Consider the following 25447-nt stretch of genomic DNA (forward strand, 5'->3'; position numbering starts at 1 on the left):
TTCACCTACATGACTTTACCGGAAAAAACCTAATAACTATCATCTGTGGTTTGGTCGCTTCTGAAAAATATATAAATAGCTCAGTGGGCCTTACCTGGTAACATATTAAAAGTAGTTAAAAAATATGGGACATTTCCCATATTATCTGTGGTGTGGACACAATGATCAGAGCGTGGTTTTGTTTAGCATGTTCACCACAAGTACGCGTGCTTAATGCAGACACGATTCCTTGCCAAAGGTTTCTGTTTGAGTGTTTGCACATGCTTAACACCTATTTTATTGCCAGAAAGGGCAAAACCCATCCTCGTAAGTAGTTTCATAGTTCGACGTCAATTGTTCGAAAACAGAAGCACGAAGCGTCCCACGCGGTTGAGGCACCTCACTCAATGACGTCACTGGGGTGTCGCCCTCGCGTCCGTGGCGTGTCACGTGACGCCCCTCATCCGGGTCCCCGCGCTCCGCCCGTCACGTGACGTCCCGCCCCGCCACAGCCACCCTCGCTGTTATGGCCGCTCTGGGTGAGGCGATCCTGGGGAGCTGCTCTCTCCTTCCTCCTCCTTCTGCGCCTTCTCTTCCAACCCCGAGCCGTTCCAATCCGTATCGTGCACACGAGACGTCGCGCCCGCTCTTTTGCATTCACGCCCCGTTTGTCGCCGATGCATGCACGCACGCACACACGCACGCCTTAACGATGTCACATCCTCTAAAGCTGAACCCACCGACCTCGCCTAGTCGCCCTGCCGTGCACGGCGAGGGATTTCCCGCAGGCGTCGAGGGTTCCGTTCGGTGTAGGCCCGTGACGCTTGGTAGACGCGTAGCTGACGCAGCCGTCTCAAATAGGAGCCGTGCTTGTGTGCGCGTCGTGTTGTTTGCTGCAGAGGGTGGGGTGGGGGAAATGTGATGTGCAAGGTTTTTTTTGTGTGTGTTTGTGTTCTAGATGCTTCTGCATAGCAAACGGGCGCGTCTTCCCCGTCGATGCTACTGTTATGGGTTGTGCAAATTATTGTGAAATATTTACACTTTGTCGTTTTTAACAGTCCCTTCGTTCTCTCCCTGCTCTGGTTTATGGCTGACCCTTTTTTATATATAGCGTGTTGAGAACTGCTGTCATTAAGCTAAGCTGTAAATCTAAATCACATTGCACAAGTGAATGTAAACATGTAAGGGCTTTTTTGTTATTAAATTGGCCACCGTGCTGTGTCGACGACAGCGCCGAAGTTCCCCTACAGACGCAATGTTTAGGCGCTCAAAAGCTCAAGTTTAACCGTTCACGTGCATCTATCTAAACGTGATGGCTGTTCGGGCGTTGACATGGCCAAGCGTTAGCGCATTTGCAGCGGTTCGTGGTGCCATTCCACAGCCGCCCTGGTTAATACTGCTTGAGTGTTAACCACATACGTGCTCAAATGATTTAATTTGAGAACGAATTTGTTGCCCCATACTGCAAATGTTTGCAGTATGGGGAAATTTATACCGACAAACAGTCTGGAAACATCATAGAACAATTTTAAAAGTACTGTACTTCTAGTAAGCTGCTCATCCAAAATTATATATTTTGGAAGCATCCTGCACTAGATAGTTGGGCAGTTCCTTGATTATTTTGCATGTGGAAAGAAAGCGCTCAAATTATCTTAACTAGACCTTTAATTTTACCGGGTACGACCCACTGAGCTATACAGCTGTTTTTCAGAAGCGACCTGGTCACAAATGATAGCTCAACGAAGTGGCTTATGTGGAAAGGGATGGATGGCATTGGTATGGATTTCAGAGTTACTAATGAGTCTTTTGCACGTGTGAGGAAAGTGGGATAAATGTTAAATAATGGGGTAAAATTGCACCCGTGCTTGATGCCAAATCACAGATGAAATTTTCCTCTCAAGGATTTTGCGTGCATTGCATCCAAGAGGCAACCAATTTTGTTTCGCGATTTTTTACACGATTACTTTCTAATGTTCTTTTGCAGGGAAAAAGAAGCCCAAGAAGGGTAAAACCGTCAGCCTGAACGACTTTCTGGCTGAAGATGCAACTGCGGGAAGTGTATTTGTGCCACCAGTTCGGCCGGTCAACTGGGCAGATGAAACTGAAGATTTTGAAGGAGAAGGTGAATTTAGTGATGTCAGATACGTAAAGTGTTTTCAGGCCCTTTTGGCTTTTTCAGATAGTATATCACATGTTGGAATACTGCTTGCAGTGTCATATTGTGACCTGAAACGGACCCATGTGAATGTCGTGCAAATACATCTAGTATATATACACTAGGTGTATAATATATTAAAATATAACTTGTACTCCATAAAAAGTAAAACATCGGAAAGATGCTGCTGTGGGGTAATGGATAGCATACTTAACTTCATATCCAGAGGTTGCCGGTTTGATCTCTCAGTACGGCAGTTGAAGCAATAGACGAGTTTCTTAAATTCACCCCCCCCCCCATATCACCACAGTCGATGGGTAGGTGACAATTTTTGGGGGTAAAAGTGTGGGTATTCTACACTTCCAAAAGGTCTGGTCAGTTTGGAAGAATAGGCCAAATGTCCTCTAGCGCTCCCTCTAGTGGAGAGCCTTCTGCCAGCATTGGTGTGAGCAAGAGCTTGCAGGGGTGCACAACCTTTATTTAAGAAGTCTGAAATTGACACTGAGGCAAACTGAAACATTGAAGCAAGGTAGAGGCATAGGATGTTTATAAACGGTGTCAAGGTTTTTTTTGAATAGTTACTTTTAGTTCACTGTCTGGAATAGTTGTAATGTAAAATCTTAATACGTGGACTACAGTGTCAACGGCGTGGCCTGCTGATGATGGTGTGTACAAGCCTTCAGTGGATCGTGCACTGCTGCCCACTGCCCCACGTGCTGCCCGTGCCCCCAGTGTGGACATGGCACGACTGCCCGCCAAACCACCTTACACCGCTTTCCTTGGCAACCTGCCCTATGATGTGACCGAGGAGTCAATTTTCAAATTCTTCACTGGACTCCAGGTTTGTTCCAAGTTTTTTTTTTCTGGCAGCTTGCTTGTGTTCAGGAAGGAGTGTTCAAAATGATATTTGTTTCCTCAGCAGGAGGTTTAGCTTGGAGGAAATTACAATTGCTGATGAGTTGTTTAGGAAAATATAACTTGATTGTACCGAAATAAAGATGCACCTTTAAATAAGTGATTTATTTATTGTCTGAGAGAATATATGTATAGTAGGTATATATTAGAATCATAGCCTTTATATATGAAAACAACCAACCGGGGGTATCTTTATTCCAATTACTGGGAAATGCCTTGTGCTTATCAAGTAAAAAATAGATTATCGTTTTTTCTCCCCCAATGCAATTTTTAATACATTAAAGAAGCGACAGCACAAGAGCTCACACTAGGTCACCTCTAATGCATGTAGTTGTGTTTAAAATATCTCTGAATGTACCAATCCTCCCCACTGAGAATATAGCACTGCAATCTCTGGGTATTTTATATGCATTAAAAAGGAAATTCCAAATGTGAAAAGTTTTAACAGAACTCTGTTTCAGGTCAGTGCTGTACGCTTGCCACGTGAAGCCAGCAACTCTGACCGGCTCAAGGGCTTTGGGTATGCTGAATTTGATGACATTGAGTCTCTCATGAGGGCTCTGGCACTTAATGATGAAGTGAGTAATATTTTTTCAAACTGACATCAAATATGTAGAAAAAGCTGAAATTTATTACTTTTTCTTTTATTCTTATGAAAAGCACCCTACAGATATCCTTTTAAAGATGGTGCACCTTTGTTTAATATTAGTCGTGAACATTTTGCAAGTAAAATATTTATATATTTCGGATGTGGTAAATTTTTAAGATACATCCAGACATAGTATTTTTTAAGTTAAAAACATATTGCGTTATCACTGGTATAGTAATATTCTGTATATCACTCCTTGCATGTTTTCTGCATTTATAGATGTTGCGGAACAGAAGAGTAAGAGTAGATATAGCTGATCAAACACAAGGTAAACTTAATTTTTTTATTTTTACAATATTACACGATGACCCCAGAAATGCTCATAGATACGTCCTTGGGAACTGTCGGTGTGTCTGCTGCTATATGTGGTTTTTCTTCACGTGTGTGTGAATAGACCGAGATGACCGTGGAGGTTTGTCACGTGACCGGGACTGGAGCCGTGATGACAGAACAGATAATGACTGGCGGTCTCGATCCAATAACAACAACGTTGATGACTTCCCACGCCGAAACGGGGACCAATATGGAGATCGTGATCGAATGTCGAGCTGTAAGTAGCACCCAAAAACTTTTACATCCTTAGTTTTTTCAGTAATTTTACATTAATTTGGATGCTTCCACAGTGTAATGGTTAGGATGCTGGAATTTAAATTTAGAGGGCACTGGTTCTTAAATCCCAGCCATTAGTATAAATGGTTACACCACAATTTGTCGATTGGCAGGTCGACTGGGTAAAACTAAGGTACTACCACCTCTTGCAACAAGTCTGCCCATATTGGAAGTTGGGCCGAATGCCCTCTAGACCAGGGGGGGGGGGGGTCATCATTGGGTCTTTCCCCCTTTTCAAAGAAACTCTCCAGCGACGTTTATTTTTGACTCATTTTGGCTAGGGGTTAGCTTGTGGGCTTACCAAAACCGTGACTAAGACAAGTGCACAGTGCGGGAAAGAGGCGCGGACGGAAGTGGCAAATAAAATAATGGGCGGGCCACGCGCGGACTCACCGCTCACCTCCTGCTGTGCGGCCCGGTTCCTAACAGGCCACAGACCGGTACCGGTCCGCAGCCCGGGGTTGGGGACCCCTGCTCTAGAGGGGGTCTAATAGTGGAGACCATTCCACCAGAAGTGACGTGAACAAGCAATTGCAGGGCTGAAGCTTTACGTTTGAAATTATTGACAAATGTATTTGTCCAACCAACGTGTTAATTTCCAGAAATATGTTTACGTCTTGTTTTTTCCCAGGGGGCCGAGATCGTTATGAGCCAGATCGAGAGCGATTTAGAGATCGGGAGCGCTCATTTGGGCCGCGACGAGATGTGGATCATTACCGGGACAGCCAGGACCGTTATGACGATCGTGACAGTGGTTATGATGACAGGAGGAGCAGCGATCGGGGTCAGTTATTCTCTTGACATGGCACTTGTATTTGTCGCTTAATTTTAGAACGTAGAAATAAGAATTATGCATGAAAGGTCCAAAGTTTGTAGGTTCTTGTAGTAGATCATATTGCTTGAAGATACTGCATTTGTTTTTAAAGCTGGGCAGCGGAAAAGTTTAGGCCAAATGCCCTTAGGAGGTGCTCTCTCGGGGCGCACTCGAGGGGAGACCCTTCCCCCAGCAGTGGCGGATAGTCAAAGCCAAGGCAAACATTTCTTTCATATGGATTACTACCCATTATCTTTTACATAATTTTAATAGAAGTGTTTTGTTTTACAGTATATCATGAGTTAAAATTGGGCCTGGACAAGTGTGAAGTTTCAATCAATGAAAATAAATGGCTAACCACTGGCCACTGCTGAATTTAGGTTGAACTATGTGGTACTTGAAATGCCGAAACATTTTTAAAAGGATGCAATCATTAAAATATATTAGTAATTTCGAAAATGTCATTTAGAGTAATTCAAGCACATCCTGTTAATTATTTGCACATTACGATTTGTGCGAAGAGTGCACCATTGTAAACCTGCAGAGTGATCCAATGCATTTGGCAGGCTCAGACTTCAGAAGTGGACGCCGGCCGTTTGGATCTGGTTTCCGAAGGGAGAGTTATGATGACCGACATGATGACTATCGAGGAGATCGCTATGGTGACAGAAGAGAGGAGCGCTTTGAAAGGAGAGGAGATTACGGGCGGAGGGACGATTATATCAGGGAGGAGAGAGGTGAATTTTGTAATATTTTATTGCAAAACTACAAATATTTTCTTCAGCCCGATGACTTGAAAGCGGGAAACCTTTTTTACGTAATTCGCGCTCTTTTTAATGCAACAAAATAAATCCACTGTTAACATGTAAGGGCGTTATCAGCCGCCTTTATTCGGCAGGTCCTGTACAACGGCCCAAGCTCAACCTGAAGCCGCGGAGTACGCCCAAGGAGGAGGGCGTGCTGCCACCTCCTGCACCTGCCACTCAGAAACTGGCCTTCATTTTTGGTGGTGCCAAGCCGGTGGACACCGCAGCTCGTGAGAGGGAGGTGGAGGAGAGACTTAAGCGTGAACAGGAGGAGATGGAAAGGCGCCTAAGTGAACAGGGGCGCCTCGGAAAACCCGAGTGGATCCAGAGGGAGAGGTGATGTATAATATGCCTGGTATATCCATAGCCATTTAAGTACATTTGCAGGTATGTTATATTTTAAGTGGTACAACATGCATGAAATGTGTCGTTGTTTTGTGCACCAAACTATTATTTTTATTTTCTTTTGTCGTTTTAACTTTAAAGTATTTTTTCTTTGCAGAAATCTTCAATTCTTGTTTTTCATGGAAGTAGCCTGCTGCCAAAGAAGTGTTGTTTTTGCATTATTTGTACATGTGTGTGGAAAAGGCTAGATTACTTTTTTTTGCTAACCCAGTGTGCATGCATCATTGGAGGAATTGGACTCAATTAATATTGATACTTTTTTGACAATAGTTTTGATAAATTTTATTGTCTTGCTTATTTTCATTTTTGGGAAAGTTGGAGAGGCGTAACTAAATAGTTATGTAAATTTAATGTAAATGACATGAAATCCTAAATTCGTGTAGTTTGGGAAAATACATTTTGGGCTATTTTTTTCCCCACATTAAGGGACTTCTTCCATTGTTGATGCACCATTGCCATGTTCTGCTGCCTTTTTTGTCAAGAGGTTGTGCCATTCAAGCTTTTAACATTAAATGGAACAATAAAGTAATGCCCCATGGGCAGGATGATTCTAAAGAGATGAAATAGGAAAATTGATCATTATTCAGTTATAAAATAACGGTAACATATGGCCATAACATGTGGCCATTGTTACCTACCTATGCAAATGGTTGTGAGATGGTTATTGTTTATTTAAGCGGAGAGTACCGCTTGGTTGTTCCCCCATGAAGGATGGCACAATCTGCGATGCTGCTCTCATCATGCAGCTCCGGGTGCTGGGTTGGGTTGTGCACGTCTCCTTCCAGGCGCTTCTCCACCCCCCTAGCACACTAGAGGCGAGTGCTCTCTCTTTTTGTATGTATGCCCGTGAATTACAAATGAAGAGGACATTTGCCTCGTACGAGTACGTACCTCGCGGTTGTGTTGCATAGCTCTCTGATGTCTTGTTGAGTTGTACCACGTTGTTCGTCATGAGGTCTAACCTTTCGGTTCCTGAAGTTCCCGAAACGAAACATCGGACATCATGCCGAACAACACCCGGTACAACAATTAAACATATCGGAGAGATACAGGCAGACCTCGCTTCGTGCTCAAGATGCGGTGCTGGAGAAGTGAGCGCTAATAGAATCAGCCCTAAGAGGGCTCATCATTGTATATATGGGGATGTGTTCATGACAGCATTGTTATGTATGAGCAGATGGTAAACATTTAACAAATAAAAATAATGTATTATAACATCAGTCAGTATTATGTATTATACTCACGAGTGCATTCTCCTCTCCTCCTACAAGGCAGTGGTGGGGAGGTTTCTTTTAGATGGAGCCTGAGACTGCATCCTGGTCTCACGAGTTCTCACCTGGCTAAACAAATATTGTAGTACCATTGAAAAAAAAAATCGATGATTTTTTTTGGGGCTGTGATCGTGATCACATCCTGATAATTATCGAATTTTAGGGGTTGGGGTGGTTTTTGGTTCGGAGCGTACATCGCTCTCATTGGCTGAGTGAATGTAAACAAATATGACACCAGATACGTATCCTAGACAAGCACTGCGTGTTCTCACTCGTAAGTGCTTTTTATATTTTAGGATTTTAGTTTTTTGCAATAATTTTCTCCAGGGCAAAGAGCGCGAAAAGGAATCGGCGTTCTACCGGGTAGTGCTAAGCGAGGTCTGCCTGTATTTAGCTCCTAGAGCTTTTCCCTTGTTTTTCTTGCAGTTTTTTCCATACTATTTCATAATATTCTCAACTCTCATCCGGGTTTAACCCAGAACTTTGTGGTGGACTGCCCATCTGCTGTTGTTACATCAGAGCCTAGTTGCCTTTACGTGCCGACTATTCATTGTTACTCTTGCCCAATTACACAACAATTTCTCTTGAGGGTGCTCATTTATATTGTAGTTTTCAGTTATTCAATGTTATTGTGCAGTGGATTTAGTGTCTGCCAAAGCATCGGTTATTGAACCTCTATGTATTATAGTACAATGCTAGTAATCCAGGCGATCAAGATCAGCATAAAATGTTCACTTGTGTCATGTGCCCAATGCCGATAAGACTTTGCTGCACACACTGCTTCCATTGCTGCTGAGTTTCCAGGTTTCGTTTTTCATAGTTTTTCATAATCAAGGTATTATATATGTACAATTTGATAAAAGTTGTAATTTTAATGTATCGTGAGCATACAATATTGTTTGACAATGTGTTGCTCTTAACATTCAGGCAGTGCAAGAATTGCATGGAGGGAAAGTTTATGGTTCAATGTTGGCTTGTACGTACATTTACTGAGTTTCATTGGAATTCCTTCTGTGCACGCAGAATAGGGAGCTAACATTCTAGTCTTGTTACACAAGTTTATATGGTGCTTGTGTATTCGTAGTGCTCTACCATATAAAGTACAGAGAGATATAAGACGTAATATTTTTTCCTGAAATGTTTTAATTAATTTGATGAATTACCTTTTTTGGATTAGTATTCTACCATGCTGTAAAATTCATTAAGATATGAATAAAGAAATAGTATCATTAATTAATGTATTAGATAAATTGCTATTGTAGATGAGTTGTATACTGTACTGTGAAATAATGTAAGATATATATCCTGTAAAATGAAGTATAAATGCAATTTCCAGTAATATTGGTTGCTTTTATATGCAAGGCAGATTATTTTCTGCCATGCAACATAGTGAAGGACTCCTGTGTCTACATCATGGATTAATTTAATGGTTTTTACTAATGCTATGAAAAGCAGGATATTTGCCAGAGGCCTGTCATTATACACCGCAAGTCTGCACAACTATTAAATCATGAAATACAAACATTGATTTATTTGGAAGTTTAGTAAACAAAGTTGCCGTTCCCGCGTTTATTTTTGACTTGTTAATCATAATAAATCTCGCTGCTAAGCATGATGCATAATTTATAAACTGATAAAAGTAGAAAATATAATCGAACCCTAATTCACAAAAATGTCTACATGCAACAAAAATGTTTATCCTAAAATGAATCGTGTTAACATATACATTGAATACATGACGTTGACGATAAGTATTTCGCACACGTGAAAAACACACAAAAGCTGATGGCCAAAAATGTTGAAACGTTTATTTTTAGATCTCTGAATAGACCTTATTTGAAATAAAAGTGATGCTTTCATCTCCATGGTGTCAATAAACACAGTGCAGCAATTTAAAGACACTTTTATCCACATGGTGCCTTGAATCTCATTTGTAGTTTTTTTTTGGGTGGATAGTAAAACAACGTACAAACATTCTTGCAGCCGAAAGCGCTTGGAAAATTTGAAAAATAGTTACTAAAATTTTTTTTTTATGTGCAAACAAATAAGTCACGGGGTATCTGCCCTGCTTACTATAACGGTATTCTTGTGAACGTATGGTCTCGCCTATGCTGCGTTGTCCCGGCAGACATCCCAGCTGGCGCAGCGATGACGATCGCTTGGAGCGGCGCCCCACCAGTGACACCTCGGAGACCGGCCGTTCATCTCGGGGAGCCAGTGCCACAAGCAGTGCATCTGCCAGGGGTAGGTGTGGCCCTCTCACATGACCACAGTGATGGATTGCCATTCCATTTAAGCATGTGCGAATTGAGTGACGTGTATTATTCCGTTCGCGTGGGAGACCGGAATACAAAAATGAAAAAAATGATTTTTTTATTGTTGAGTTGACTTAAAGCTATCGCACATGTTTCACTGCTCAAAGACTACACATTGCTGCTCACCCTCAACATTACAGAGGCTGCTGCACCTATTTTACCTCATACAAACACGTTTTATGGCAAACATTTTGACCATTGTCAATCTAGCTGCTTAACAAGCTACTTTGTGGGTGTTGTAATAAAAGAAGGACATGGGTTTCACGTCATATCGGATTCAGCAACAATTTGATTTGCTTTCCCTGAGTGTGAGTGGCTCTGTCATGCTGAATTCAAAATAGACATTTGCATTAAATGGTTTTACATTTATTTTGTATGATGTGGCAGGCCCACGGGTCCGTAAAGAGAGTGATGTGTCTGGAGATAATGAGGTATTTACTCGGGAAGATGGACCTCTATCACCGGCCACCCGACCCCCTCGCCAGCCAGAACAGCAACCGCAGCAATCAAGCCAGCAGAGAGAGCTGCCGCAGTTAGTTCCACAAGCGACACCACAGACGGCCGCTAAGTTGGTGCCCGCTCCACCACCCAAAGAGAATGCTTGGGTCAAGCGTTGTGGATCTGCAAGAGTTGGTCCTACTTCACCCACGCACCATGGTGCCACCACCGAACACCTTTCAGAACTGCCACTATGCCAGGAGAAAACACAAGCACACAAACCGGCTAACAGGTCAGCACTGTTGGCTTTATATTTCCACATTAATTAATGGTCCCATTATTGCCTTTGCATCATTTCACTTTTGGTAGTGGTCATCAGTGTCGCTGAAAGTCCTTTTTTTTTATGACCTTTGGATTTTTTTAAATTTTATGTCACATTTGTGATGTTGCTGTTGGAGCTAATCGATACAAAAAATGTCATGTGAACACCTCCACAGAGTGCCGGTAATGCACGCGCGCAAGATTTTGTAAATTATTCTCAATATTGCAATTGTTTTACCGATGTCATGTTAAGAGGCGGAGATAGTTCGTGAGCCTTTATGTTTATGCATTTTATTCCAGTGTACCTTCCAACAAGATGCCTTCCACAGCAACATATTCTCGTGGAGTTGCTGCAGACAAGGACCTAAAACTATTGCCAGATGGCAGCAGGACAACCAAGCTCAACGGTTTGTATACTTAAACATGTATTCATATTGTGTAAACAATATAAACGTTCTTGAAAATGTGGTTTTATTGTTCCATATTTCATAGTTAAGGTGTACACCATGTTTATATTAATATCTTGTTCTTCAAAAAGGTGGTTTTACATTTTTTTAATTGTATAAAACTCTCCGGCCACTGGAATTATTTTATTTGGCATTTCTCCAATTGATTGGGTTGTAATTGGAATTTACTGTCACTAATTTTGAATATCTTTAAAAAGTTGAGTCTACGGCAGTATATGCATTTGTAATCTGTAAATAATCTGTTAATTATAAGTTATTGTAAGATGTACTCTTGCCCAATTATTCATGCTTTGTTTGCTGTGTCTACACTGTGCATATCCTTAAATTATTTCAGCTCCCTAAAGATAATTCATTGCTTATTAAATTTTCATTGCTTTTTTAAAGCAATTATTCTTTCGTCAAAATTAGATATTGTAATTATTTTCAATTTGCATAAGTATTATTCAATCGACATGTCTTTGAATTTAATTTGCCAAGTGGTTGTGTTCTTGGCTGTCCTGAACAGATGATTTTGAAGGGAAGCCAGACGCCACTACTGGCCGCACAGAGAAGGCCGGAGTGCGAGCCAAGAACAACCTGAATCGTGGTAAAGGCCGAGGACGTGGCATCATTGCTGTCAAAAAAGACCCTGACAGGTTGGCTGTTTAGACACATTACTGACAACATATATGACTCAACTTCTTAGGTTTTTTCGGTAAAGTCACTTTACCGAAAAAACCTAAGAATATGAATCCTAGCAGTCACGAAAGCTTCAAATCTAGAATGACTCAACTTCTCGCACACATGTAAATGAGACCACACCCAAATAGTCCAATACCTTAATTGGCTACACCAATCCAGCAACGGATCTGCTGAACGTTCATCCTCCTCATCTTCCAAGTTCCTCCACTGACTCGTTCCTCCCGCCTCTTCCGTATTATCTTGCTCTACTCCACCTGCCACATCCTCTCTCCACTCTTGTAACGAAGTCATGCCAAGACCTTTAGTCCAACTCTGTTCTATGGAAGGTTGTTCCTTCTCCACAGCTGCCACTTATCTGGAATTACCTCTCCTTGACTGTCTGAGCTGCAGAGACATCTCCCCTGTTCAGGTCCAGGCTCAATGCCTTCTTCCTCTTCTTCCTCTGTAACGTTTCTGAAATGTATCTTTATTTCCAACCTACCATACCATCACCCCTTTCTCTCTATGCCTTGCAGCCCCCCTCTGAAAAAGATGATAAAAGACAAATTCGTATTGTCTTGAAAATGCTCTGGATAATCATATCCGGCCGTTGTTCATTACCTTGACATGCAGTCACATTTAGATGCTTTAGAAACCCAAATTGGAAAACATGGTTGAACAATATTTTTAGCAGTTATATTTGTGTTGTTTTAATGTTGCACATGTTACGTGGCCATGGGAATTATTGCTTTGTGCTGTTGGAAATGAGCTTGATGTGTAAACATTTCAACGAGCAGTTCGTACTTTGTTAAAGAATACAAACTGTAATTCAAATTTAATTTAAATAAGTATTGAGAGATTATTTGCAGTGGAGCTAATAAATAGCTGCTTTATCGACAGAAAGGAGAGCCGGAAAGAGAGAGAGTCTCAACTGATCGAAACAAAGAAATACGATGAGCCTGAGCCACTGGTGAGTTCTGTGCACATGCTAAATTGAGCGTCAAGAGCCAATACCAACACTTGAACCCTAGCGTGTAATCGCACCCCCACACTCTCCCGGTTTTACTCTGGTAGTATATGTATAGCTACTGTGACATTTGAAGGTTAAGCAATGTATGTAATATTTTTTTCCGTTTAAAAAAAGATGTGGCGATGTAAAAGTGTGTGTGAGGTATGCTGTATTTCATTGAAAATAAATTGAGTTGAAATCAAGATTATGCAGTTTAAAGTCACATGTGTTGTTGGGTGCTTGATTGCTTTTTTATCTTCATATTTCAGAGTTTCAGCTCTGTCAGCAAGTTTTCTGCACTGAGTGTGGATGGAGACTTGGACTATGAAGACTGAATTCCTCGCATTGTCCCACACGCACACTGATGTATGCTGTTTCTTAATGAGGTGCCACTTCATTGTTTGCTTTTTTGCGAAAGCAGCAGTCTGCAATGTGCGGGGGACTATTTCATGCATGATGTTCTGACTCTTGAAAACCAATGTTGTTTTCCAGTTTTCATGTCCTTGAAAGACATTTGATTACGTGAGTTTTCTCTCTCTTAATTCTTAATAGGGCAGTGTGTGCCACAGCTGTAATTTTGCTTGGCTTTGCTCGACTCCAACGGTGATGCGGTCAACTGAAAGCTGTTCGAAGACAGCGTTGAAGAGCATAATGTATCTGTTAAGAGATCCGTCATTACAAATTTAACTGCTATTCCAAGTGCATGATTTCAGCATACGTAAAACTTGCATGTTTTGTAGAAGAGCTGGCTTTTGGGCAAGACATGCTTAAAATATGAATAGATAATATATTTATTGTTGTGGTCTTGCAATCAAATGCCATAGGGGACAAAGTAGATTCTGTGGCCATGCTGTAATTATCATTAATGTCAAGCTTCAACAAACAGCAGCTATTGTCCACTAGCTAATGGTGTTAAATCACGAACAGACATGGCAATTCTTGTACAAATGTACTGTAAACTGTGCAGTCAGCAAATACCTTAATTCATTGATGCGTATATAGCCTATTGCAAAAAAACAAACTTGCAATAAATGTTTGTATTTTACCTTCGTTTCTGCTGTTGGGTTCTTGCGTTCCTACATGTCTTTTTTAATAGACCATTATTACAACAAATGTAAGCACTGTTTTGTGTTATCCGTTTTCATGAAAATCTATTTTCTTATCCAGTACTGTGCTTGCGGTCGAGTTCAAAGCAGAGCTGCCGTATTGAGTGTTACATTTGCAGGCACCACTGATTTTTATTTAATAACTTCATGCAGTTGTATTGACTCGATTTGATCCGAATGATTTTGGGAAGCAGCTCTTAACAAAATATTGATGTGCTTTTCTCCTTCTGCTCTCATATACTGTACATATAACCTAGGGTAAAGCTTTCTGATTTGGTTCAACAGGCAAATAGATAGGTGGTATTTAAATAAGGGCTATTTTCTATACATATATCATTTTGTCGACAACATTTTATGCCCTAAATTTAAGAGTACTGTGAAGAGATTTTTTGCCTTTAACATTATGTAAATTATACTGCATCGATATGCATATACAACAGAAGCTGAATATAAGCACACCCCTAACCCTATTAGAAGTTACCCTTTGCCTCCCCCCACATCAGGGTGATGCAAGGTTGTGCTACATTTGAGAACTGTGCTTGTATAAGGTGTGCTTATATCCATCCAGCTTTTGCTTTGTGAATTTACTTTTCACCTCATTAATTCAGGTCAGAGTTGACTCAGCCCATCATCCCTTCAGGTTCAGTGGAATGACTACCACCTGCTAAGAAGCAATTGGAGTGAAAATAAGAATGGTAGTGCTGGAGAGAAACATGGGAATGTAGCATTTTCATCGCCGAATCGGGAACACCGGATATTTCATTTTTTATTATGCTCGTTTACCCAGGACTCAAGACTTTCATAAGGGTTCAGCAAGTTGTTTTCAGTAGGGGGCGATGTTGCTTAGTGTAATTCCAATTGAGTAATTGGCTTGTAATTTCTGAGCTGTGGGATCATTGATCAACGCCAGTTTTATTTTTTTTCATGTGAATGTGAACAACACCCATTGTACCAAAGCTCATGGGGTGATGGACTGGCTAATCTCGCATGCAGTGCCGATGCGATGTACCCTGCATCACTGGTTCATTGTCATAAAAACATCAACGAAACTGACATCTACAGACAGCTCTGACGAAGGGTGTTTTGTATTCGCGTGGCCTAACCTGGGAAAGGGGGGTGGCACGTGATGATAATGAACTAACCAATATTGCCAGAAAGGTGCTTGGAAGGGTGAGTGTTCGATGTTGGATGGCCTGGAATCCATTGTGTTCTCTACATAGCCATTCAGTTCCTTTACAGAATATAACCAGTAGAACACTGATGCCAACGGGCAGTTTAAAATCAGATTATCAATATTGGGATATAACTTGATGGATTACTTTTAGTCACAATAAATAATCATCGGTTTTCCCGTGATGGTGAAATGTACATCCATGAAAGTCAACTTAGCCAAAATGAATAGAACAGTGTTTAAATTTTAATACCGCATTGCAATGTATGTAAAATCTTCGATATTGCAGGTTTCACTTGAATTTCTCATTTTTACATTTCAGTATGGCAAAATTGCTCAGTTGGCCGCAAAGATTACGTAATATCTGCATCGCACAATGTTTTACGAATGTCACGGAGCGGTAGATCATTTTATCTTGGGACCTCTTCAGCACATTGCCCTTCATGATTCTCCGAAAGACGTATTTTTTTTAACGCACCCGAGCTCTTTAAAATCACATTTAGTCTGGGTGATTTTTCAAAAATTAACACGTTAAATGATTTGATGGACACATTAATCAAGCTCCATATATTAATTGTACAAAAAAAACCTCAATTAAAATTGAAGACATGGTTTTTATTACTAAATTAAGAATTACGTGTTAATTTATGAATGGTTTAATTACGGCTGACTTGAACGTTATTTACGTGCAGTTTGATGATCGTAAAACAAAGTATGCAGGACACGTGCTTGCATAACATTAAGGAAACATTGACATTTATTATAAATGACTTGTCGATATACATTGTTACGAGCACTTTTTTACCTCTTCAATTCAAAGCATTTAAATGGTGCTCATTAAATGTCCAAAAAGTTCTGGTTATGGTCAACGCTTACAAAAATGTCGACTACCTCGGGACAAGATATCCCCAGCAAACCTATCAGATAAGCCTACCTTTTTTGGTGCACATTCACCACTGACAAAGCCGTTTAGCATACCATTAGAATTGGTATAACTGCATGCAGTTAAAGTAGCTGTAAAATGAAGTGGGCAATCCACAAAACCCAGACACTTTCAGATCAATCTCAATTACCCCTGCAGTAGGCAAAACTATTGCAGAGGTTGTTGTGAAAGAAATTGTGGACAATTTAAAGCACTACAGGCTATTGTCTTGCCATCAATTGGTTTCCCAAGCAACACGCTTTCTACAATTGTTCACGCATTGCTGCACAAACCATCGACCCTGCATCACTCGTAAGGAAGCTTGTGTGGTGGCCGTGGATCTCTTAAAAGGTATTACATCTCACATTGCATCTCGCCGGGCAGTCGTAACACTTTGCTTCACAGCTCTCAGCCGAACGCACCTGCTACCTGTGAGCAGATTCATATTGTGACGGCACATGGACATAATTCCACTCTCCCAACAGTATCTGCAACAGAAGTCATTAATGCTCGTTAATTGAACCTTTTGCTTTCTCGGTGATGTCCTTGGCGGCAAACAGCCATATTTATTTGTATTCCATACACTACAATGACCGCAATACAATTTGGATTTATATAGCGTTACAATGTAACCACGTCTCAAGATTCTGTACATCTGGAGCATATTCATTTCGGACGTATATAGTTGTATAATGCGTGTCATCATATAGTCCGTCCCCAAGGATAATGACCTATCTTGCACCTGGAGTCGGCAGTCCTTCGGCATCGTATACGGTCGTTATGTTTGTTTCCTGTGATTTGTCTTGTGTCAAGCAAGACCAGCTTTTGAACGGCACACACCTTTCCACAGAGATCACACGCACTTTGATCCGGCTGAGGGTACCTCCAGATCGAAATTCACTGGTCGACTAAAACCACCGCTTCCGACCCTTGCATCCTGGTTTGTTTCTCAGTGTCTGCAAGACTCTTTGTCTCTTCTTGGTTTTTTCGGTAAAGTCACGTAGAAGGGAAGTAATAAAATAATAAAAATAAAACATAATAAAGTAATTCGCCTCGACAGACCTGGTTTCACCTGAGGACGGCTGCTTGCGTTGTGGCCGAAACGTCGTGAGAATTATTTTATTATGTTTTATTTTTATTATTTTATTACTTCCCTTCTACGTGACTTTACCGAAAGAACCAAGAAGATGAATCCCTGCAGTCACGAAAGCTTTAAATCGAAACTCTTTGTCTCTCCAACTAACCGAGTAGCTTGAGCCACGCCTGCGTGCCATTGCTGTCTGTCTTAGCGAGCCTTTCCCGTGAATCTACAGCAGTTGTACATCTCAAACTTGAGTGCATACATCCTTATCGTGCGAGCGCTGACCTCTACCTCTGATTTGAGTGGTGTCCTGCCCAGCAAAGCTGGGTAATGACGACCAAAGTTGGGGCTGCATTCGTTCTTACTCGAGCAGGGACTTCTGTGTTCGTTACTCTGTCTTGCCATTTGATCCCCATCAGACTTATCGGATGTCTTTGCTGGAGATTGTTGAGTTGGTTATGTAAGCGGCGATGGTAAGGGGGTCCAAGTTTGTGAGTCATAAGGAGAGTGCTTACAACGACTGCTCTCTACACTGCACGTTGTCCTTATTGCTATGCCTGGTTTGTCCCGTATACCCTATCGAAGGCAACTGAAAGCGGATGAGGCTCTGCTTTGTCTATTTTTAATCTCTTGGTCCAGACTACGTGTCATTTGTCACTGTGCTTCCCAGATATGTGAACTTGCTGATTGAGTTAAGTTTGTTGGTTCATTTGTATCCTGGCTGCAGCTCCACTGCTCTCAGGAGCCGGTTGATGCATTACCTCAGTTTTCTCGAGGCTCAGTTATATAATGCGTATGCTGTATATATATTATGATGACATGAGACAACCATGTGTGTAAGTGCCTCTGTTTTCCGAACTTCAACTTGATAGAATCAAACAACCAAACTTCCCTGGATGTTCCTCAAAAATGCTTCTAAATTCAAGCATGCTTCCATTTCCGATGATTGGCTCCCTATGACGCTCGGATGATTTTGTCTCACCAAGGACATCGCATTTTTGGAGAGCGGCCAATAATGCACAGTCCTACCATGAAATGCCTGGAGTTTCTTCCTGATTAAAAGCTTTGTGGATCATAAGCAATCACTCTACAAGAAAGTTTCTGCTTGGATGAGTCTGTTGAGGCACGTCACCCGCTGCCTTTATATTAATACCTGCTGTCTCCCTAACAAAGGCCGCTGTAGCTAGCCCACTTTTCTACAGCTGTGGCATGTAGATAGTTTGGCAGCCGGAAAACAGAGGTAATCTACGAGATTGACAGCGTCTGCAAGATGAAGTCCCGGTGTGTGTGAGGGCCCCGCTACCGGAACTTCCACCGAGAAATGGCTCGAGATGAAGTGGACTACTCTGCAGTCCGATGATCTATATTAGTTACTCCGCCTCGCCACACAAAAGCTGACAGTATCTACAGCATCGCCTATCATCTTCTTGATCAACGGGGCTGATATGGAAGTGGATATATTTTTTTATTAATGTGCCACAAGCCTCGGCTTAAAAAAAAAGTACTACAACCGCAGCTATTTTCTCTCTGTATTGCCCAATCGGAGTGAAATTCGGAAATATACATGGGCGTAGAGACATTCACGGGCATTTAACTTGGGACAAAGTGGTCGTTGGGTACCTGGTTTAGAAACAATCGCCCGTTGCCACATTTGGGAAATGACTAAATGTCGTGAAGAGTTGTGTACGCCACTCGGAGTAATGTTCGCACTCGTACCGTCGTCAGCAGGTTCAGCGATGGTGGATCACTAAATCGGAAGCATCAGCTTTGGCAGTTTTCTCATGCTAGGGGAATACGTTAATGCCAGGCTTTAGAGGATAGTTTTTGCAGTTAATTCAATTCCAAAACAGTAACTTAAGAACGATTGTTTCTCATGAACACCTTCCATAAAGCTAAGGTTACAGGTTGTACTTTGGGGATACGTGACACGAAGTGCATCGTTAACGGCACAAAGGAGAGTTTATTTCGTCATCTTTTGCTGAAGTTGCACTCACATGAACGTATGTAGACCGTATTTCATTATTATTTATTTATAATTGCATCCCAGCCGCGTTATACAAATTATGTGAGGAGGCGAACACACATCGTTATATAACTCGCCGTCATGTTTTACATGAGTAAATTTTGTGTGTGTGTGTGTGTGCAAGCTGCTCCTCTTACAAAATGAGCAAACATTGACAGATGTTGTCTCATTGGAGCCAAAATAACTGCAGCAAGGATATCCGACAATGGTATGTGCAGGTTGACTTCAGACAACTCAGTAAATAATAATGCTTCAAAACAACTATGGGAATGAATGAAGTGGGCCAACTTTCTACAATTCCAACAAAGCTCTTTCCTTGTGACATTGAATGGCCAGTTTCTATTGCAATGGAGTAGATTGGATCATACCGCCTTTATCTGTGCCCATAAAATGAAATAGTTTAGCCCAATTCATGGACTTTTCAGAAGGCCATTTCCAAACAAGCAACGCACTTTAGGCGTATTTGTTTAGCTATGCCATTCCCATAATGCTCATTACCGATGGGGCCAACGACGAAAGTGTTTAAATGATGTACATTGGCTTGTTTTGACACGGGGATCGGGAACATAGACATTGACAAAGAACATTGCGGAGAAATATGAAAAGTACGCAAAGAAGCACGGCATTGCACTGATACCCAAAAAGAGCAACACGTGGATGGGAGAACATATTGCAAGTTGGAGACGCGACTGTTATTGAACGTTAAGAAAAGTGAATTGGGCTGCAGCAGGAGACGTCGTTTGAAGGGATGATTTCATATCCGACCGTCGAGACCAACAACGCAGAGGATGGAACACCCTCATGGTGTTGCCGGTGCTGGGTGGACTGTTCCATCGCAGGACCGTGAGAGATTGCGACGGCCTTTGGAGACCATCCAGCAGTGGATTGACCATGGCTGATGGTGATGATTAATGCCCCACAATACGACACAATATATATATTTTTAATATAATACACAGGAAAAACTCGGCTTTAAACCAATGCATATACAGAATTTATATACAAAAATTCGCAATTTTAGATGTACGCAAATGCGTTTTATTGTTATCGCACCTTTATTTTCTTACGTGTATGTTAAGAAGACAAAGGCAAATGCTATTTGGGAGCACCTATGAAGGCCGACAGCAAACAGCAAACTCGGCGTGACCAGCACCACGCCCGGACACCTTTGTATCTCCGGTGTGGATATTGACACACCGCAACAGGAATTTCTCACGTATGACTGAGTCGACCTATGGGGAGGCCCAGCCAGTACCAGCTCAGATATTCGCCACTGATGTTGGCCGTGAGCGGGAATCGAACTCAAATAGTCGCCGAGCTTGGCAGTGCAGTTTAATGGCCATTAACCTACCGCTCACCAGCGTAACAAAACACACGAACTCCACGCACTCGTCGCACGCACGCACACACACACAGATACTAAAACCACCGCTGACCAACCCGCAGCTCGTGCCTATTTTGCAGGTCACCAGCAAGTGGCGATCTCAACATCGCGAGGCGCGTGGGGGCTCCTCCGCGCGCGTCCGATGCCATCGACCCCGCGGGCTATTGAATGCGGTGGCGTTTAAACCCAGAGCGCGGGGTTTGTGTGTGTGTGGGGGGGGGGGTGGTACCTGGGTTAATTGCGTCTCAACACCGCCCGTCGCGTGCTCGCTCGCATCTTCATTAAAGGCCCCCAAACGACGTCTTGCTCCTGGCGGCTTAACGCGCGTCCAACAGCGGCTCTCGCAAAGGCGCCGTTGCCCGGGATGACTATTAATGAGCCTTGCAAAGAGAAACAAAAAAAAGTTAAACTCGGCTTCTCCGGTGGGTTTTCTTCTCTGATTTCTGTGCACCACAGAAGTCTAAGAGTAATTATCGCGCTGGCTGGCACGCATATAAATCAGGTGACGGGCCCCCCCCCCCTCCACACTTATATCGTACCTCCACCCCCACCCGCCCCCCACGTCTCTTCATTATATATTGATGCCCTCCTTATCACGTAAAACATATTGAGCCGTGAACATAACGGCCTTGACACGTGTGTCCCATAATCAGAATGGAAGTGTTTTGCGGGGTGTCCGTCTCTCTGTGTTTTCACTGCCACATCGCGGGATTCAGTGCCGCCTTCATCTCGAACATGACGATGGCAGACCGCCTGCATTAAAGACCCAGCCAGTTGTCCTTGCTCCTGCGACTACCCCCCCCCCCCAAACAAAGACACCCCCCCCCGTATAGCCTTGACAGACTGTTGGGGCAAGCACTGTGAACGAGCACCTATGAAGACCGGCACGGCACACGAGGGGGGGTGGGTGGCCGACACCACGCCCGGCCGTCTTTGTCCCACCAGTGGCGATGTTTTTACACATCGCGCCGAGGTGCTTATTTGAGGCTGAGCCGACCTAGGCGAAGTCCCGGACCCGTTCAGATAATCGCCACTGGTGTTGTCCGTGAGCGGGAATCGAACTCGGGTGGCTGGCTTCGTCACAGCGACACTCTAAGCCGCCCGCCTTACAGACCTCGCCAGCCGTCCCTGCTCCTCCGACTGCCCCCCCCCACCCCAAATATTCCCATTTGACTGAGTTAACGATCTTTGGGATTTCCAACACTGAAAAGTTAACATCGACCTGAGGCTCAAGGCTAATTGGCGACTTCATGGACTCGCCTGCCGCATGCGCGATGCATTCAAACGCAGCCTACGCCAGGGCCTCTATGAAACACGTGGTCGTGTCCAATGATTTAGTTGTGTGCGGTTTTTTTTCTTCTTAAAATTGTATTCTAATTGTCCTGTCGGCGTTGTGTCACGAGAATAAGTGCTCGTTTTGTAATTCTCGCCCAGCAGCAGTGCATCCACTCCGCCCGTGTTCGAGAAGGTCGGGCGGAAGGAGATACTGTACCACTTGGTCTGAAACACATGGAAGTCGCCTGTCATCCACACTAGGGGCCGCTGCAATTCGCCACACGCCCTGATCTCGAGGCATGTTCGTCATCTAAGACGTAAATATGCGTCAAATAAACGAGAAAATGACATGCGTTTTTGGCATTGTTGATTGGGTTAACATAATCAGCCTCACCTTACCATATTAATACAAAGTGTGCCGTACTTGGCCCTTCCCCTCTTCAACCATTATATATACGGAGTGGTAGCTCTTGTAATCTCTCACTTACTTGATACAGCTGTCGTGGCTGTGACGGTTCCACCTGAAGACGGAAGCTTGTGTTGCCTCCGAAACGTCGTGATTTTTATTTTATTTTACTTTTATTAATTTAAATTTTTTACCTACGTGACTTTACCGAAAAAACCTAAGAATATGAATCCTTGCAGTCACGAAAGCTTCAATTCTAGAATCAAATCGATAATTGAGAACCCGGTGTAATCATGGGTGGCTGAAACTAGGATCGAACCCGGGATCTCACTTGTGCTGCCTCAGCTCTTAGCTGATCGAGACGATCTCCTGCTCGTTCTGGATGCCGTGTACTTTGCGAACGTTTAAACCGCAGAAGCCGTTCCAGTAACCTTATCCAAAGCTGCACTAAGTTGTACGTTTTCATTAAATCGTGCCTGCGAAACAATGCGATCACTTTAAGCAATGGGATAACGCAACACATTCATCATTTTAGGCGGCACTTTGGCTCCTAGAGCCTCCAAAATGATACTCTTATCACACAACGCTTTATTGTGATAGCAGATTAGCTCCGGGTTGAAGGGTGTAAATAAATCACAGACACACTCAGGATATAAACGGATGCAGCGAGCGGCACGTCAGGATAAAATTAATCACTGCCTGACTCTCGCATCCCATGGGTGCCCCACGTCACAGCCACGACATCAAGCAGACACGCCAAGCCTGAACATGAAACAAATATAGAAGAGGCGACGTTTCGGGAAATGGCCCTTATTTACAGCACATAGGCCAGAGAGTTATCGTGGATACGAGTTGGACAGCACTCTGTAAAAACCGTGGTGTCTGGAAAGACTTATCGATGTTTTATGATTGACAGTTGTTTCCATCATCCAATGCGTCGAGTGTTTTTTGAGCATCGGATTGGGTCAGTTGGATGGGGATGGATTTCTTCTGACGCAACAAGGGTGTTTCACCACCATCAGCCCTTGGTCAATAACTGCACCTAGCACCTATTTTGGGGGCTGAGAGTGTAAGTGTGCGCACGCGTGGGTGTGCGCGCTCCTGTGCTTCGTGAAGTGACGGCGGTACAACGGCAGTCGGAAGCAGTTCGCGAGCTGCACCACGATGTCGGCGCATGCACGACACGGGGGTGGCAATCTGAATCTCCACCTAGCCTCCCCATCGCCTCCGCTAGGTTGTCACAGCCTTAAATTACGACCGGCTACGGTGTGTGAACTTCATCGTCATGCTGTTCCGGCATAATTCAGTCGGCAACCACCGCATGCCGGGTGCGACCCGGCCTCACAGCGAACCAGCCTCAATCAGCGCTCACTCACAGCGTCTGCTGCCACAACACTACTACAGCGGGGGGGATGTGTGTGCATGTCTGTGCGCGCATGTGCGTGTGTGTGAGTGAGATGCACTCGAGCCGTCCAGCGCGAACTGGGGAGCACGGTGACCCGGCAAGACAGCGTGGAGTCGCAGCTGAGCCTTTGAGTGAGACAAGGACTTGAAGGGGAGATCGGCTCGTGCGGACAGAACTCGCGACCGAACCCCCAATCCCAGCCCCCCCCCCAACCACCCCCCTCCGTCGGCAACAACAACAAAAACCCCCCCGCGAGGGAGCCGATCATCTGTGGGTGAGTGGGTGGGGTTTGGGAGAGCCCGTGGTGGCAGCGGCTCTCTGCACGCCGTCCCTTCTCGTACCGCAAGCCGAAGGCAAACGCGAGCGAACAGCGGCGCAGCGAGAGCGACCGGCGCGCACGCTTCTTCCATTCACCCTCCCGCACATCCCATCCAATCATAACAGTCGTCAGTCCGGGCCGGCAGCCAGCGAGCCAGCCGGTCAGCCGGTCAGACGGTCATCAGTCCGGACAGGCAGCCAGTCAGCTAGGCAAGCCCGTCAACCAGCCAGACAGTCATCAAGTCAGCCAGCGAGCGATCCAGCCAGCGAGTCGACCAGTCAGGCAGTCCAGTGAGTTAGGCAGTCAACCGGTTAGGCAGTCAACCAAGCAGATAGTCAAGCAAACACGTAACCAGCCGGCCAGACAGTCAACCGTCCAGACAGTCAACCGGCCAGACACGATCCGTCCCGCGGGTCAGTGAGCGAGCCCGTCAGCCAGTCAAGCACTCATCCGTCCCGCCAGCAGGGACATCCCCGCGGGTCGCGTGAAGGAGACGCGCCAGCGGTTGTGTGCGCTGAGCAGGGAAGCCGGTAAGTTCCTTATTTTGCTTGAATGCCTTGCACATCGGCAGGCTATTAATTAACGCGCCCGCGGCAGCGACGCAGCTTTGCCAGTTGTCTTGTATCGGCAGCGGGATTCTCCCTATATTTATTGATGTGAATGAGCTTTTTTTTGGTTACAAAAATAATAATCATCATCATCATCGCTATTGACGCGCAGTAGTTTGTTGCTCTGGCCCGCGCGTGATAACAGCGAAAGAAGTGGAGGATGGATTTTTATTTCGAGTGGAGTTTTCGGCCGATAGCCCAGCGCCTCGCCGGATGATCTACTCACGCTATATCGCCGTGTGTTTTAGCGCTGCTGCTTCTGCTGCTTGCTGCTGCTTGCTGCTGCTTGCTCCTGCTGCGGTCACATTATTGGCTGTTTAGATTTATTTTGCGGTACGTGGGCGCGCGCGTGACTCGCAGTCGAACACGTGCGCCGCTAACTCGGCTATTGCGTTCGCCACAGTCGCACCGCGGCACTGATGCAAAACGCCCGCGCCCCGTCACCGCGATTTACGGAGTGATAAAGCCGCGTGTGTATAAAGCGGGAAATTGCCAATCGTTTGACCCGCTGTTCGCCACATGATGGATAAAGGCGCGTCTGGGTACATTTACGGTCCTGAAGGGGCCACTGCAATCCCTCGTTATCGAGGAGTCTGTGCTGGGTGGGTTGGGTGATTGCAAGGAAATGGGGGGGGGGGGGGCACTGCCCGGGTGGTTGAGTGAGTTGGAGTATGATGCGCATGCACGTGTGTGTGTGTTATGGGGAGCGGCAGCGTAGCGGTTAGCGCATTGTGCTACGAACCCGGCGACTCGAGTTCGATTGCCACTCCCGGCCCACACCAGTGACGATGATCTGAATCCCTCCTTGGCCTCTCCTAGGTCGACTCAGCCTCAAATTAGTACCTGGTGCGATGTGTAAACAGTCGGGCGTGGTTGCTGGCTACCCACCCCCTCGTGTACCGTTCCGGCCTAATAGATACTCGCTAACAGCACT

At 44.2% G+C, this 25447-nt stretch overlaps 1 protein-coding gene across 2 annotated transcripts; it reads left to right on the top strand.

Moving 5' to 3' along the window:
* The first annotated feature begins 423 nt into the window (after positions 1 to 423).
* On the top strand, positions 424 to 13858 carry EIF4B (eukaryotic translation initiation factor 4B). Of its 2 annotated transcripts, XM_078605831.1 has the most exons (15): positions 424 to 518; positions 1964 to 2101; positions 2773 to 2975; positions 3511 to 3627; positions 3918 to 3966; positions 4093 to 4248; positions 4939 to 5091; positions 5688 to 5858; positions 6020 to 6263; positions 9732 to 9847; positions 10306 to 10648; positions 10978 to 11084; positions 11650 to 11779; positions 12705 to 12774; positions 13083 to 13858. In XM_078605831.1, the coding sequence occupies exons 1-15, from the start codon at positions 506 to 508 to the stop codon at positions 13146 to 13148; spliced, it is 2076 nt and encodes a 691-aa protein (XP_078461957.1). In that variant the 5' UTR covers positions 424 to 505; the 3' UTR covers positions 13149 to 13858. The 2 variants fall into 2 exon arrangements, with proteins under 2 accessions (XP_078461957.1, XP_078461958.1); XM_078605832.1 differs by lacking the exon at positions 424 to 518 and having other exon boundaries at positions 1452 to 2101; positions 2867 to 2975.
* The last annotated feature ends 11589 nt before the right edge of the window (positions 13859 to 25447 follow it).

Source organism: Lampetra planeri, chromosome 2 (genome assembly GCF_965212315.1).
Source record: "Lampetra planeri chromosome 2, kcLamPlan1.2.h2, whole genome shotgun sequence".
Classification (NCBI taxonomy): Eukaryota; Metazoa; Chordata; class Hyperoartia; order Petromyzontiformes; family Petromyzontidae; genus Lampetra; species Lampetra planeri.

What these genes read in the sequence shown, in the direction of transcription:
- EIF4B (XM_078605831.1), top strand. An exon ending in TGAAGATTTTGAAGGAGAAG is followed by an intron (nt 2,102 to 2,772) that starts GTGAATTTAGTG and finishes CGTGGACTACAG; the next exon opens with TGTCAACGGCGTGGCCTGCT. An exon ending in ACGATGAGCCTGAGCCACTG is followed by an intron (nt 12,775 to 13,082) that starts GTGAGTTCTGTG and finishes TTCATATTTCAG; the next exon opens with AGTTTCAGCTCTGTCAGCAA.